General features: G+C 45.3%; 1 protein-coding gene and 1 long non-coding RNA gene across 4 annotated transcripts in view; one reads left to right on the forward strand and one right to left on the reverse strand.

The window, feature by feature from the left end:
* Nucleotides 1-15446, reverse strand: part of LOC133273572 (myosin heavy chain, skeletal muscle, adult-like) — a 49302-nt gene that overhangs the window by 29399 nt on the left and 4457 nt on the right. Inside the window, exons 13-38 of one of the 2 annotated variants that reach the window (XM_061461907.1) lie at nt 15222-15392; nt 14152-14465; nt 13985-14048; nt 13309-13396; nt 13101-13218; nt 12722-12845; nt 12140-12276; nt 11794-12049; nt 10163-10405; nt 9884-10060; nt 9656-9801; nt 9477-9567; nt 8999-9388; nt 8646-8772; nt 8117-8235; nt 7648-7844; nt 7047-7230; nt 6795-6960; nt 6498-6622; nt 6048-6356; nt 5744-5947; nt 5357-5482; nt 5092-5262; nt 4901-5005; nt 4670-4765; nt 3377-3617 (exon numbers count right to left, since the gene is read on the reverse strand). The exons of the other annotated variant lie outside the window; for it this stretch is intronic. Coding sequence (XP_061317891.1) covers nt 3465-3617; nt 4670-4765; nt 4901-5005; nt 5092-5262; nt 5357-5482; nt 5744-5947; nt 6048-6356; nt 6498-6622; nt 6795-6960; nt 7047-7230; nt 7648-7844; nt 8117-8235; nt 8646-8772; nt 8999-9388; nt 9477-9567; nt 9656-9801; nt 9884-10060; nt 10163-10405; nt 11794-12049; nt 12140-12276; nt 12722-12845; nt 13101-13218; nt 13309-13396; nt 13985-14048; nt 14152-14465; nt 15222-15392 — 4401 coding nt within the window. The 3' untranslated portion in view covers nt 3377-3464. Of the gene's footprint in view, nt 1-3376; nt 3618-4669; nt 4766-4900; nt 5006-5091; nt 5263-5356; nt 5483-5743; nt 5948-6047; nt 6357-6497; nt 6623-6794; nt 6961-7046; nt 7231-7647; nt 7845-8116; nt 8236-8645; nt 8773-8998; nt 9389-9476; nt 9568-9655; nt 9802-9883; nt 10061-10162; nt 10406-11793; nt 12050-12139; nt 12277-12721; nt 12846-13100; nt 13219-13308; nt 13397-13984; nt 14049-14151; nt 14466-15221; nt 15393-15446 lie in introns of those variants that run through there. 2 annotated transcript variants of the gene reach the window in all.
* The window catches only part of LOC133273582 (uncharacterized), a 41568-nt gene that overhangs the window by 15027 nt on the left and 11095 nt on the right, over nt 1-15446 (forward strand). Inside the window, exons 4-6 of one of the 2 annotated variants that reach the window (XR_009744887.1) lie at nt 2117-2269; nt 11940-12056; nt 12178-12281. This is a non-coding gene — a long non-coding RNA (uncharacterized LOC133273582). The remainder of the gene's footprint in view (nt 1-2116; nt 2270-11939; nt 12057-12177; nt 12282-15446) is intronic. The other variant, XR_009744888.1, reaches the window with a different exon arrangement.

Consider the following 15446-nt stretch of genomic DNA (forward strand, 5'->3'; position numbering starts at 1 on the left):
CTGCCAAGGATCCCTAAAAGCACTTGTCTGTCCCTTCAGTGCCAGGTGACAAGACCAAGCTGAGAATAAAGCTGGAGGGGCCGTGTCCTCTGAGCCGCAGTGCAAGTGCTGAGGCGAAAGGCACAGCCTCCGGCCCAGCTGATGTCTCTGGGCCTCCATTTCCTCAGCCTGATTGCTGCTGGTGACCGCATCAGGCAGTGACTCCGGCTCTACCGAGCTCTCCCAAGGGCTTGTGGAGCCAGGCTGCAGGCAGAGCTGGGTCTCCATAACCACCCTGTGGCGGCCACCGGTCTGGGCGGGGCTGCTTCTGCAGCCCTGATGCTCCAGTGGCCCTTGAGGGATCTCTGGTGTACAGCACAAATGTCTCCCTGCAGTGTGAAAGCACAGCCGGAGCAAAGGAAGAGCCATGTCCTTCTGCAGGGCTGATGAACCATGGAGCAAGCCCTGCCTCTGCCTTCCTCCTCACCCAGACAGGGACTCAAGAGGAGACAGCTGTAAAATCGTGCATGATCAGAGCTATGGCAAAGCTCACCTTTTACATTCACTGTTTTTCAAGAGAAGGGATGCCTCCATCCACCCCAAAGTGGGCCCTGGCTGACTGCTGGAAGGACCTGGGCAGCTGCTGTGTTCCCCTTGGGACAGCATGTCCAATGGGGGGCACGGTGAGCACCCAGGTGCTCTTGATCTGTCTCTTACCAGAGAGAGCACCCTCATGCCTGCTTCTGGTTTTTAACCTTTCCGCTCAGGAAGGAGCTGTGCCCGAGCAAGTCTCCCAGGGGTAAGAATAGCATCTGCCATCTTAGGACACACCACAGTTGTCCAGCTCCTGCATGGCAGCACGTTGTGCTGAGATATAGAAGGCAACCTACCCGCCAAGGAATGTCTTGGAGCGCTATTAGTGGAAACGGATCATCTCCACAAACAGGCATGACCCTGTGCAGGAGTCTTGTGAGAGCAGGGCTATTCTGAGCTCCTGACACTGAGGACAAGGGACACACATGACAGGCTGGTCCTCCTGGCATGGCCCACTTCCAGAGCTCTCTGTGGCCCTGTCTCCTCCCCCGGGAATGACTCTTGGGAAGGCTGATGGGTGGATTTGTGGGACCTCAGAGCCCAGGAGGAGGGGTCCAGGAGGGAGCTGGGAATTTGCTGGGGTTATCAGGCTGAACCTCAACCCATCAGCACTGCCCATGCTTACGGCAAGTCCTGCCTGATGTGTATCTGTCTCTGAGCTTAGGGCACGTGGCTGCCTGCTTCATTTTCAACCACATCCATGAAAGCTACACAAATCCAGAGGCTGTGTAACTACATGCAAGCAAAACACAGAGGAAGCTACCTGAAGAAATAGCTGACTTTTCAAAATAGTCTGAGAAAGGCTATGGTAGGTCAGAAGAGACAGAGTCATACCCGTCATGCAAGAGCTGCTTCTTCAGTGACTTTTCTGTCCTTTCCCAAGGAAACCCTGTCCTTTATGACAGTGGTTTTATAGAGGTCAATAGAAAAGCTATCCAGGCTTTATACTTACCAGTGTAGCCAGAAGACACTGCTCAATCCTCCTCAAGCCTGATACCTTTCCTCTTCCATATGCCTGGCTTGCTTTGCTGGCTGCATTCCTTCATTCTGATCACCCATCCTCAAGTTTCCATGATGGAGGAACTGTGGGGCAAAGGATAGTGCAAGGTCTATAAAGTAGGATTTCAGAGTGCCTCAGAAGTTTATGCTTGTACAAACCATTACAGATAACAGCGGTACTTGTTGGTGCCTGGGTGTCATCTAGACCCTACCAGCCTCACCTGAAGCTCTTGGAGATGCCTGCAGGTGGGGCTAGAGATTCTTGGGGCCATCTAGAGGAGCAGTTAGCTCATAGGTGGGTTTGGAAAAGCTGGCTCCCATGAGAGACCTGTCTGCGGTGGTAGACAAATGCATGCCACCAGGCAAAAGCAAGGCTGCAGGGGGATGAGGAGGGATGAACAAAGTTGGGCGTCTGATTCTGAGCACTAGCACTTTGCACCAATGTTCAGTAGATACAGGCGCCAAGCTGTAGACTGTCAGAAGTTCTCAACATCAATACATGCCTTGGTCTCTGCTCCTGAGCCTGCTTCTTCTTTCCTTTTAGTGCCAGCTACGCTTCACTCCTCAGTTGCTGTTAAAGTGCTTCTCATTCCCTCCACACTGGTCTGCATCAAGAGCTCCTGCAGCCTGGAGTCACCTGGGGTGCCTGGCAGTGAACGCTTCAGACAGGCAGAGTTGCAGCACTGGATGCAAATTTGTAAGTTGATATGGCCAAAAGGATTTCCAAATTAACTAAACAGCCCTCAGTTACTGGTAACCTGTGGTTGATGCTCTGTAGACACAGCCCTGCAGGCTGAGAGGCTCCTCAGAAAATCCTCCAAGGCAGGGTGGTCTCCCTGAAAAGAAGGGACAGAAGTTATTTGGAAGCAGAGAACTGTGGGTTCTATGAGCACATCATCTTAGGCAGACATTTGGTGGGCTTGTCTACAACATAACTTGATATCGTGCGTGTGTCCTTCACCCAAACTAGAGGCAAGGCTTAATGCATCAGAATAATCGAGTTAAGATGGCTGATAGAGTGCACGAGAAACCACAGCTGCACATGCCCACTGTGCCTGTGCTGTTCAGGCCATGGTCTGAATAAAGGAAAAAGTGCTTAACAATTCCCCCCTTCTCTTCTTCTCCAGAATATACTGTCTCTTTAGCCAGTAGGAAGGCCAGAAGCAAGGTACAATATGTAAGAAAGGAATAGAGGTGATGTGTTGAGAAGGATGTTCGTGCCATGCAGTGCCTGAAGGGACAGTCTTTCCCCCAGGAGCAGGGGTGGAAGCAGCTGAGAGGATCTTGTGTGGCACAACTTAGAGGCACTATCAGTGTTTCCTGACAGTGCCCTGTGTGCCAAAAATCCTGTCTGCCAAGGAAATGTTGGTTGTTCATGGTGCACTGCACTGGAACTGATGTTTAGGGTTTGTGACTGCCAGGATCACAGACAATAGCAGGGAAAGGAAAAAGGAAAGGGTCCAGACTCTCTTGCCTCTCACATGGAAAGTAAGCTGTGATGAAAGGACAACGGGAGAGGCATTAAAGGTACATGAAGGCAGGAGCAGGGCAAGGAGCTGGTGGAGATGGAAGAGGCTGGACTACCAGTAGCCTCCACAGGAATAGACAGCATCCAGGTTTCTGGGTTCTTAACACAGGGTTTGCTTTAGCTTCTCCCTTCCCCAAGCCAGGAAAAGTGAGATAACTTGTTCTGCAATGCAGTATCCTAAGCTTGATCAGAAAAAACGAAAACAAAAACAAAGGCTTCACCATTTATAGTGTGCATGCAGAGGAATCTACAGTCTTTATTCTCTAGACATTAGGGTGGGTACAAAGACTCATTGCAGAAGAAAGTGACCGAGAGGTTCACATTTTGTGCAGCCTCCAGGTCACTTTGCTGCCTCGTGACAGCCTCACTCTTCCTCTTCTATCCTCCTGTGGAAATCCCGGCTCTTGGCTCGGAGCTTGTTGACCTGGGACTCTGCAATGTCAGCCCGCTCCTCGGCTTCCTCCAGCTCGTGCTGGATCTTGCGGAACTTGGAGAGGTTGACATTGGACAGCTCCTCCTGTGCGGGGAGAGGGAGTTGGTGGTGAGGAGCCCAGGGCAGGGATTTCACTCCTTCTACACCTCAGCCTTGTGGGACTGCAGGTCTTTGCTGAGGAAAGGCACAAATCTCCATTCCCCATCCACACTGCTCACACGTAAGCCTCACACAGACTTCCTTTTCCTGCCTTTTTAGCAGATACAGTGTAGACTGTGCACAACAGGCTTTAAAAAGAATACTGCTCTGCAGTGTGGGAAAGAAATAAAACTAGGCAGCTGGTAATCAGCTTTTGTTAGCTCTGAAATTAAATGTTCAGCTACCCCTGTGGACCCTCAGATAGGGCTAGGAATGCGTAAGTGACATTGAGCCCCTGCTATCTCCTCAGTATCCCAAGTATCCCTGATAACTCTTCTGTATCTCCTAAATTGCCTCAGTGTCCCTATGAGTCCAGAAACCTTTATCTGTAGTGGACTGTTTGCAACAGCAAAGAAGCAATGCTGAGACATTCATAAATTAAGGGGCCTCAGGGCTTCCCTCAGGCCACCCCTGATGACTGCATGCTGAGAAAAGGGCAAAGGCTCCTTGCACAATTCTAAATGCAGTGCTCAATATGGTTTATGGGCATACTTCAGACACCTTCTCTACCTGCTGAAATTGCTCTGACCATGTGGCATCCCCTGTGGTAGATGAGCATATAGTGAATGACAGGATTTCTTACACAAAGTTCCTAGGCGCAGTAGTCCTAGGCACAGAACTCTGGAGTTTTGGCAAGTCCTTTGCTTTGCACTAACGAGCAAGCTTCTCCAAACTCCAGGGTCACAGGCATCTTTTGTAAAGTTACTTATATGAATTTCAAATCTGCTTTAGTTCTAATGCAAAAAAATCAATTAGCCTTCTTATTTGCTCATTGATTTCATTCTCAAAGGCTAGGCTACTGTATAAGCATTTCACAGAACCTGAAGAACTCCATTATTGACCAGGGACACTTTCCAAGTTTCCTATGTTCATCTCCTCAATGTCCATTCTACCCAATTAGAAAGTGTTTCTTGCCTTGCACAGAGAGTGATACTTACAGCCTCTTCAGATTGTCTCTTGTAGGATTTCACCTTCATTTGAAGCTTGTCCACCAGATCCTGGAGCCTCAGAATATTCTTCCGGTCTTCCTCAGACTAAAAGGTTCGGAAAACAGGAGAGTGAATTGGTTTCCCTACCACTTGAGTTAGCAATTCCCCTTGGCACTCAGGTGCAAAAATTTTTACTTTCTGCAAGAGTGTGTGTGAGCCCAAGGACACCACCTGCCTTACCTGGTAGGTCAGCTCCTTCACTCTCCTCTCATACTTGCGCATACCCTTTACGGCTTCAGCGCTGCGCTTCTGCTCAGCATCAACCTCCCCTTCCAGCTCCCGCACCTGCAATCACAAGCCCATCTTTGGAGCTTCCCTGCTATCTCTCCAAGGCACATGCTCACTCTTGCACAAACACCAGCCCTACGCACTCTGGCCTCCAGCTTCTGGATTTGCTTCTTGCCTCCCTTCAGTGCCAGCTGCTCAGCCTCATCCAGACGGAGCTGCAGGTCCTTCACCGTCTGGTCCAGGTTCTTCTTCATCCTCTCCAGGTGGGCGCTGGTGTCCTGCTCCTTCTTCAGCTCTTCTGCCATCATGGCCGCCTGAGGAGAGAAAAGGGTCAAAGCCATTTTGGGGCTGGAGACATTCTGGGGGAGAATACATCCACCATCAGCAATGAAAGAGCCCCCAACTCACATCTGTGATGGCCTTCTTGGCCTTCTCTTCAGCATTGCGGGCTTCCTGGATGGTATCTTCCATCTCACCCTGAATTTGGGCAATGTCTGCTTCCAGCTTCTTCTTGGTGTTGATCAAACTGGTGTTCTGTGCAAAAAGAAATGGCAAGATTTTTATTATAAAGCTTATAATATGAGACCTACAGCAGCAGCCAAGTCTTTACTCTTCAAGTCTGCAGTTCAAAATCTGGAATCTTTCTAAAATGATTGTTTACAAAATGCCAGTGATGGCCTCAAGTGATGGCTGTGAACAGCAGTAGATAGCCCATTCCAGTATTCCCTATCCTCTGGTATATAGCAACACTGTTGGGTGAGTGTCAACACAACTGGTTTTGCACCATGCCCTGACCTGGGTATGGAGGAGCTGCACACGTTCAGTGGCATCCAGAAGCTCCTGCTCAGCCAATTTCCTGGACCGTTCTGTCTGTTCCAGAGATGCCCGCAGCTCCTCAATTTCAGCCTGCAACAAGTTTGCTCTGCGCTCCACCATGGCCACCTGCTCCTTCAGGTCCTCCTGTGTCCTCAGAGCATCATCCAAGTGTATTTGAGTGTCCTGTAAAAGAGGCAACAAAAATTATAAGGTGGAACTGTGAGCTTGAGTGTCAAGAACATCAGGGATGTCGTATCCCTTTTTGTAGCTTTGATGAACGGACCTTTAGCACTCCCTGTGTATTTCTCAGGTTCTTCTGTGCCTCAGCAGCCACTCGGTTGGCATGGCTGAGCTGGATCTCCATTTCATTCAGATCTCCCTCCATCTTCTTCTTCAGACGCAGGGCTTCATTCCTGCTCCTGATCTCAGCATCCAGGCTGCTCTGCAAGGACTCCACAATTCTGAGGTGATTTCTTTTCATCTGGTCGATCTCTTCATCTTTCTCTGCTACCTTCCTGTCAATCTCAGCTTTGACCTGGTTGAGCTCAAGTTGGAGGCGCAGGATCTTCCCTTCCTCGTGTTCTAGGGAGGCCTGGGAAAGTGTATGCAAACATTTGGGATGCTGATATAGCTTTCTAGGCAATTACAGAATATTTATCACCAGGCAGTTTTTAGACATATTTGCCCATTGCTCATATTTCTAAGGCAGAAGCCAGTGATTATTGGTATTTACCTCAGCTTCCTCCAAGGCAGCCTGGATTTCAGATTTCTCCTGCTCAATCTGCTTCTTGATTTTCTCCAGCTCATGAATCGCTTTTCCTCCCTCAGCAATCTGCTCCGTGAGGTCAGAGATCTCCTCTGTGGGAACAAGGACCAGTGGCATTGTCGGGCACAGAGCAGAATGGGAAGGGCCCTCACACACCAACATGACAGGCACCTTTGCCCACGTGCAGGCACAGACCCATGTGAAGCGGTGGGTACTGGTGGGTGCTGAGAAAGCCCTGCCAGGAGCAGAGGGCCAGGCACTTACGCTGCAAGTTCTTGTTCTCGCGCTTCAGCGTTTCCAGGTGGTCCAAGGACTCCTCATAGGCATTCTTCATCTTAAACAGCTCCGTGCTGAGAGAGCGGGCCTCCTTCTGGGAGGCTTCCAGCTCAGCCTGTGTTTCCTCATACTTCTGCTTCCATTCTGCCAGGATCTGAAGAGAAAGGGGGTGTCAGTATGGATGTGACAATGAGGACGGGATGCTCTGTCCAGGAGCCCCCAGTCTGGAGCCTGAAAGACCTTGTCAAAGTTCTTCTGCTTCTTATCCAGAGCTGCACAGGCAGCATTTGATCTCTCCACATCAATCATCAGGTCCTCCACTTCATTCTGCAGCCTCTGCTTTGTCTTTTCTAGGGAGGCACATTTGGCATTGACAGCTTCAACATGTTCCTCTGCATCCTGCAGGCGCTGTGCCAACTTCTTCCTGGAAGGTGGTAAGCACAGGTGCAGGTGAGGAAGCAAATAGGAGCCTCTGTTGGGCAGCCTGTATGTTTCTCAGAGGAGCACCCTATGCCACTTTGTTGTGTGTGATCCCCATTTACACAGAGATGTACCATGTCTCCCAGCCAGCCACTGTATTTCTATGTCTGAATCCAGGGCTGAAGGAATTCATGCCGTGCTATTCACTCTGATACTCACTCCAGCAAGTCTCTGCTATTCTGCATCTGAAGAGCTTTGCTGCTTCTGCTCTTCCCCCATGCATACCTGCTCTTGGTTATATTCTCTCACTTCTTGCCACCCCATCCCAACTCAGAGCAGTGACTTCCTCGTGACAATATCACAGTAGTCTCCTGAAATTTCTATTCTGTCTCTTCCAGCCTTGCCCAACATCCCCACATACTTGGCCTCCTCCAGCTCCTCCGTGCGCTGAATAGCGTCTGTCTCGTATTTGGTTCTCCACTGGGCCACTTCACTGTTGGCCTTGGACAGGGCACGCTGCATCTCCGCCTTGGCCTCCTGCTCCTCCTCATATTGTTCCCGGAGCAAGTCACAGTCATGGCGAGCAGACTGCAAGGCGTGGGCCAGTGCGTTCTTGGCCTAGAGATAAAATCAGTGCCATAAGGAATAAATGTATCCTGGGAATTTTTCTCTTAGTGGCACTTAGACTCTGGAATATATCCCAGAGAAGCTGTGATTAACTCACTGCTTTTATAAGGCAAGGTCTGACATACTGCAAAAAGCTGGGAATCCTGCACTGACAGAATCTCAATTATATGACCTAATGGGATCCGCTTTTGAACTCATGAACAATGAACAAAAACTGTGTGATGCAAAGTATTTCTTTCCCATCTAACTTGAAATATCTTCACCTTTATCTCTTCCTCTAGTTGCCGCTTCAATTCTTCAATCTGCTGGGTGAAAGCCTGTTTCCCTCTAGACAGCTGAGAAATTAAACCATCTTTTTCCTCCACCTGGCGTGAATATTCACCTGGAAAAGTTTGCAATTAAGAAGCTATTTTACCAGCCAAAAGAGTCAGTTACAGGGTTGTCCCATATCACAGTTTAACCTCAGTTGGCAACTAAGTACCACACAGCCCGCATCCTCTTGCTCACTCTTCCCAGTGGGATGGGGAAGAGAATTGGAAAAAACCCATGGGTTGAGATAAGAACAGTCTAATAGTTAACATTAAGGAAATAATAATAGTAATAATAATGGGATAACAAAAAAAAATACAATTAAAAAGAATAAAGCCAAACAATAATCCCAAGTGATGCCCAATATAATTGCTCTCCACCTGCTGAGCCATACCCAGCTCTTCCCAGGCAGTGATTTGCCACTTCTGCCTAACAACCCCAAGTTTCTATCCCATTTCCAAACCAGAGGAGGAAGTGCCGTACCAGATTCTGTCTGCAAACGAGCTCTTTGAGCACTGAGATCACTAATCATGCGCTGATTCTGCTCCTCCTTTGTTTTATATTCACTTAGTTGGTCTTCCAGAGTGCGGCACATCTTCTCAAGATTTGCCTAGGTGCCAATCACACATAAGAAAATAGTTAATACCTCAATTCTGACTGCTACAACAGGAAAGTGTGTCCAGAGATGCAGTTTATATATCTGCACATAGCACACAGTTCTATATATTAGATTTGGAGAAAATAGTTATATTAAACTTCATAATAGCTAAATAAAATTAACACAACTATTACATCGTTTTCAAATTATTAATAACTGAGACAAAGTATTTGTGTACCTTGGCTTTGGAGACGGACTCCATGTTACTGGCCAGGTCGTCGATCTCCATCTTCAGCTCGCTCTTCTCCTTCTCCAGCTTCTGCTTCACTCGCTGCAGGTTGTCGATCTGCTCCCCAAGCTCAGCGGTGCTGTCCGCGTGCTTCTTGCGCAGGGCAGCAGCCGTGGCTTCGTGCTGCAGCGTGGCCTCTTCGAGGTCACGACGCATCTTCTGGAACTCGGCCTCACGCTTCTTGTTCATCTCGATCTGAGCTGCTGTAGCCCCTCCTGCTTCTTCCAGGCGCTCGCTGATCTCCTCCAGCTCCCTCGAGAGGTCAGACCGATGCTTCTCTGCTTTTGCCCGAGAGGTTCGCTCTGCCTCAATTTCCTCCTCCAGTTCCTCAATACGAGCCTGGAGAACGTCAGGGACCATTCACACCCGTGCCCTCCTCTTACCTGACCTCAGGATGGGTGTGGGAGGGGAAAGAACAGAGACTTGCCTGCAGCTCCTTGATCTTCTTCTGCAACTGGATGCCCAGAAGCTGCTCATCCTCGATTCTGCTCTGGATCTGGCTGATTTCAAAGTCTTTCCTTTGAGCAAAGAAAACGATGTTAGAGCTGAAAGAAAAAAATGACAAGCACACCAGCCGAGCACTCACATGCTCCACACCACACTTACTTCTTCAGTTTCTCATCCAGCTGCTGCTTATCATTTTCCAAATCCATGATGCTGTCATGGGCCAGCTTCAGGTCTCCTTCAAGTTTCCTCTTGGCTCTCTCAAGGTCCATGCGCAGTTTTTTCTCTTGCTCCAGGGACCCTTCAAGCTAAAACGAACAAGACCACCAATCTACCAGGCAGGTCTAACCCCATACCTGTTCTGTTCTTGCTATATTCTCGTGTGCTTACATCGTCCACTTGTTGCTCCAGCTTGATTTTAGCTTTGGTGAGTGTATTGACTTTGTCCTCTTCTGCCTGCAGGTCATCCAGTGTCTGCTGATGGGCCTCTTGGAGGGCTTTCTTCTCTTTTGTCAGTTTGACGATGGTCTCATCCAGAGCTGCCATCTCTTCTGTGAGGTTTTTCACCTTTGATAGGAAAGGAATAAGAGTAGATAAAAAATGTTGTTTAAAACTTTATTTCTTATAAAAACTATTTTCTCTGGAGTGACATTGACATCTGCCTTATACCTTGTTTTCAGTGGCATGTTTTTCCTTTTCAACCTTGGCCAGTGTTAACTCAAGGTCATCAATATCTTTCTTCAACTCTGAGCATTCATCCTCCAGTTTCCGCTTCTTGGCTGTCAGCTCAGCATTAATTTCCTCCTCATCCTCAGCCCTTTCCGTCACCTCTTTAACTTTTGCTTCCAACTGGATTTTGGTTTTGATGAGTTGGTCACATCTTTCCTCAGCATCAGCCAAAGCATCAGCTTCCTGGTAGGAAAAGAGCATTTTTATGGATACATTTTTTGAGGCAATATTGAGGTGCTTACCTTCATAGATCAGCGTCCTGTACAGCAAATTTGTCATTGAAAGTCTGGGTTATGTTCCAACAGAATGAAATATAATACAGAATTGACTGCATATTGTTAGCTTTGAAACCACCAATTTTGAAAGTTGAAACTGAATAAAATTCTTCTCAATCTACATAAAGACATATGTATTTACATATTTCTGCAAGGTATTGTATCCAACATTATCCCATAATATCAAACATTAGAACAAAGTACATAAATTTAGGTTTAATCATAGGAATATCTCCCATATTTATGGAGTGCCAAGTCATAACCATACTCCAAGCTGCATATAAATATCAAAGTCACAATTATGCTTACATGATTCCTGTATTTCTCCCTGTATTTTTCACTCTACTGTTTTTCTGGAACAACCATTTCTGATTTAGATTTTCATCACCATGGCCCAAAAATACTCATCTAACAGAGTTTGCTTTTCTATGCAAGCCTCTCATCGCCTAAGAAGAAAAGGTGTTGCTGGGAAATTTGCCTCTAGGCTTTTTTTTGCAACAGATGTCCTGGGTTATTTGTTATACTTTGCCTCAATACTCAGTCTAGCAGAAATAATATGAAAGAAAGAAAGGCATTCTTAGCAGCAAGTGGATTTTTTCATCTTTTTACAGTTCAAGATACTTTAAAAAGTGAGCCATATAAATATTCCTATATGCCACATATAGGTGCATAGTGTTACTTTGAAGATACAGATTTTTCTATTCTGTGAATGATTTCATTTAGAAGGCACAGTATGACAACACTGCAGATGTAGCACATAATTTTATGTAATGATACTGAATGATTTAGGAGAGCAAGTGAGAATATAAAATTCCATTTCCTCTCAGTTCAGTATTACAACATAGTAATGTTTGTAACATCTGTCACCACCTACACTGGTAAGAAACAAGCTATCTTGGAGGATAAACATGTGAAATAGATGCCCTTTTAAGTTGTCATAAGAATTCCTAATCAGGTTTGCATAGGGATACTTATACTCAATTTTGGAGACGTAGGAAAAAAAATCTTAGGAGACCATTATATAATAAATGTAAATGTTTTCTGTTTGCTCTAATGCAGTTTAACTGAATGTAAATGATAGAGACCTCAGAAAAATCTCACCCATGTATTATACTAACTGCAGCCTTCTGAGTCCTTACTGAAGCTAGTTACATGTTTAAGAGCACCACTTAATGAAATACAATTGAATTTAATTTAATTAAGTTGTAATTTCTATGTGTTTTTTGAAAATGTAGCTCTAAATAACAGCCTGCTAGTCACAATGCACTTAGGATAAGGCACACTGGTAGTACTCACAGCCTGCACTTGGAGCTGCAGGTCATTTTTCTCCTGCACCAGTTTCACCATTTTCTCCTCCAGTTCCTTTCTCTTTGCCTCAGACTTTGCAAGTTCTTCCTTGGTTTTCTCAAACTCTTGTTTCATGTTGGCCATCTCTTTCTCAGATTCTGCACTCTTCAGCAAGGGCTTGATCTTGAAGAACAGCTTCATCCAAGGCCAGTGCTTCACATTCATGAATGCACGAATATTGTACTGGATGCAGAAGATGGACTCTCTGCAAGGTAAGTCAAATTAATATGAAGTATTTAGACCATGATGACATAATAAGCCATATACAGTCAACTAAATTTGAAGAAATGTCTACCTTCTCTCCACCATTTTCTGGTATGCCACTCTACTCAGGTAGCCCCTGCACCTCGCCTGTGTGCGGGTGATGAGCTGTGCCAGCTTCTCATCCCTCATCTCTTCCAAGAGGCCTACAAGACCAGCCTTGAAGAACACCTTTGGTAAGAACAAGAAAATAGGTGCAGTTTATGTGTTTGTTATTCAGTGTAGCCCAGTACCCTATTCTCCATGGCAAATAATATGGGAAGTTAAGAGAAAGAGCAAAAGCACAAAAAAGGTATGTAGTGACAGACTCTCTTGTATCTCTAAGTATCCAGTTACCTGCAGTTGAGGAATTATAATAGCCAGACATTTTGCTTTTGTTTTTATTAACCCTTGATTATTTTACTCTACAACTTTGCCTTAAATTAGCAGTTGTATTTATCCCTTAATTAAATAATCCTATGGTAATGAATTTCAGTATTATTCAAGTGTTGAGTAAATAAGTACTTAGATGATTTCTTTTAAATACACTATTTGATCATTTCACATGCTACCTGGAAAATCTGAGTATCATTCTCAAGGCACACAAACCAAAAATGGAAACAAACACTTCTTGTACCTTGGTGTGACCAAATTTGTATTGAGTGTGGTCTATGTCAATTGATCCAAGAAGTTTCTCACAAGCCTTCTTGCTGTCAATGAACTGTCCCTCTGGGATAGCACTTGCATTTAATACTTTATATCTGGGGGAGAAAACAGAAGGACTTGCATTGGACGCAATCTTAAGGGTCTTTTCCAACCTAAATGATTCTATGATACTATGAATACACCACTGAGGTCCACTGTTGAGACCAATTGGCTGGTACACTCCAAGAAAGAGTCTAAGAACTGTTATGAACATAAACTTTAGATAAGGCTTCAGTCACCAGAGTTGAAACTTTAATTTCACAAGCTACTCAAAACGGACAAAATGATCTGGTAAGGGGAAGAAGTCTGACCTTTGCTTAAAATCTGCATACAGGACTCTGTTGGGAAATCCCTTCCTGCAAATTCTGATGCCTTCCAGCACACCGTTACACCGCAGCTGGTGAAGCACCAGTTCATGTTCCATGGCACCTAGCAATTCAGAGCAGAAATATATGCTATGTTCTGTAATACAGAGGGGAAGAGCTGCACCATACTGAAAAACTTCTATATGTATCTTACCCGGTGTTTTTGTTTCATTTGGGATGATGCAGCGCACAAAGTGGGGGTGGGTGCTTCTCAGATTGGTCATCAGCTTGTTTAAATTCTCCTGGGAAAGTCATTAACAAAAGTTTGTATTAGCAAATGTAAGTTCCACTATAAGCATTGGCCCTCTGAAATGAGATCATAAGACAAAAATCAGCTTGCAGAACCCTGAAGCCCCCTGCATCACTTTTTCTGACTTTACACAGATTTCTGCTGCTATTAACTTAATGAATAAAGTTCTGAATAATCAGGCATACAACAAATAGGCATTCAAGATGGGTCATATGGAACACTACATAGAACCTTCCTGTTTTCCTGAAAGGCAAATAGAAGGCAAAAGGAACAAAAATTACATGCTTTTATATTCTTATCTTGTAAGGTAGATGAGAATAAGGTGAGATGAACACCAGTCTTGGTTTGTAATTAATATCTGTATACTTATTTATAAATAATTATTGTCTGTAGTTAATGGAGTGAAGCAGGTGCCTCCAGAGACCATCACAGAGTATATAAATTAAGCAGACAAAACATTAGGATGTCTATACACCAACATGTCTAAACAAGAGGGACAGTGGAATAAATAATAAATAGCCATGCTAAATGGTGGGTTTATCCCTCATCGTAGGAAGAAGCAGTGAAAACTCTACTGTACTCGGAAAAGAGCTGAGACAGTCTGGAAGGAAGAACCCTTCTTCTTGGCACCTTTCTTGCCACCACTAGCCTCTGCAAAATTGAAAATAAATAAAACAGGTTTTAGACTCTTGCTTTTGCCTTTCATGATTCCTCTTTTCAAGGTGCACATGAGTGAAAATATAGGACCAACCTGCATCTGCTCCACCATAGTTGGCAAAGAGTAAGGCCAATGTTTTCAGTGATGATTTCTGGTACAACCCAATGACAGTTTCATTCAGAGGGTCTTTGTTCTTCTCAAGCCAGCCAGTGATGTTGTAGTCCACTGTGCCAGCATAGTGCACAAGGGAAAAGTGAGCCTCAACTTTTCCTTTAGTAGGCTTTGGCTTCTGGAAATTGCCGGACTTGCCCAGGTGCTGGTCATAGAGCTTGTTCTTGAAAGAGGTGTCAGTTGCCTTGGGGAACATGCACTCCTCTTCCAGGATGGAGAAGATGCCCATGGGCTGAAAGAAATGCACAAAGGAGACAGATCGTAACTTAGTTTTCAGGGCAATAATGACCTCCAACTAGGCAGAGTAGCAGAACATAGACTGAGATACACATTGGAAAGGATTATAATTCAGTTACATTTTCTGCTAGAAAGGGAGATTGAGTATGTTGATACTTACATGCTGTAACCCCAAATGAATCATAAAGACTAATGGAAAGTGACTTAGTTTGTGTGGAGAATGTGCTTTAAAGAATCAGAGCACTACCTTCTTATCCAGAGGGAGTCAGAGCACATACAGATGTCTTAGACGAATTGAACATGGGGCAACAACGCACCCTTGTGGCAAAGGCAGCCAACTGATCCTGGCTGGATTAAAGAGTGTTGTCAAGGGAGCTGATCAACCTTTTATCAGCTCTCATGAGAGCCACCTGGAGTGCTGTGCCCAGTTCCCAGCTCCTGGTACAAAAGAAATGCGGACATAGTAGAGAGAAAGGACTCTAACTGTTTTGGAAGAACAAATTAAACTTGTTCTTCTTGTTTGGAAGAACAAGTTTGGCACTTGGAAGGAGATCAGTAAAGACTTGCTGCCACAAAGCTGTGTGAAATGTCCTTCATGTCTCACTTCACAGAAAAAGAATAAACTACAGGGCAATGTGTTTTAAGTAACAAAAGCTGAATAGTTGGACATGAACATAGAAGATCCCTCTGAAAATATGACACTAAGTTATTATAGAATTTACCCATGTAGTGCATTTCAATGGAAAGATACCTTCTCAATGAGCTCAATGCAGGCAGCCAGATCCATCCCAAAGTCAATGAATGTCCATTCAATTCCTTCCTTCTTGTACTCCTCTTGCTCCAGCACAAACATGTGGTGGTTGAAGAACTGTTGCAGTTTCTCATTGGTGAAGTTGATGCACAGCTGCTCAAAGCTGTTGAACTGGAAATAAGTAAGAAATATCCATATATTCATGAGGCAGCAATAATTGCAAAA

The sequence above is a fragment of the Pezoporus flaviventris genome, unplaced genomic scaffold (genome assembly GCF_033815535.1).
Source record: "Pezoporus flaviventris isolate CSIRO_AGI_PZ_B2104156 unplaced genomic scaffold, CSIRO_AGI_Pfla_v1 ptg000034l, whole genome shotgun sequence".
NCBI lineage: Eukaryota > Metazoa > Chordata > Aves > Psittaciformes > Psittacidae > Pezoporus > Pezoporus flaviventris.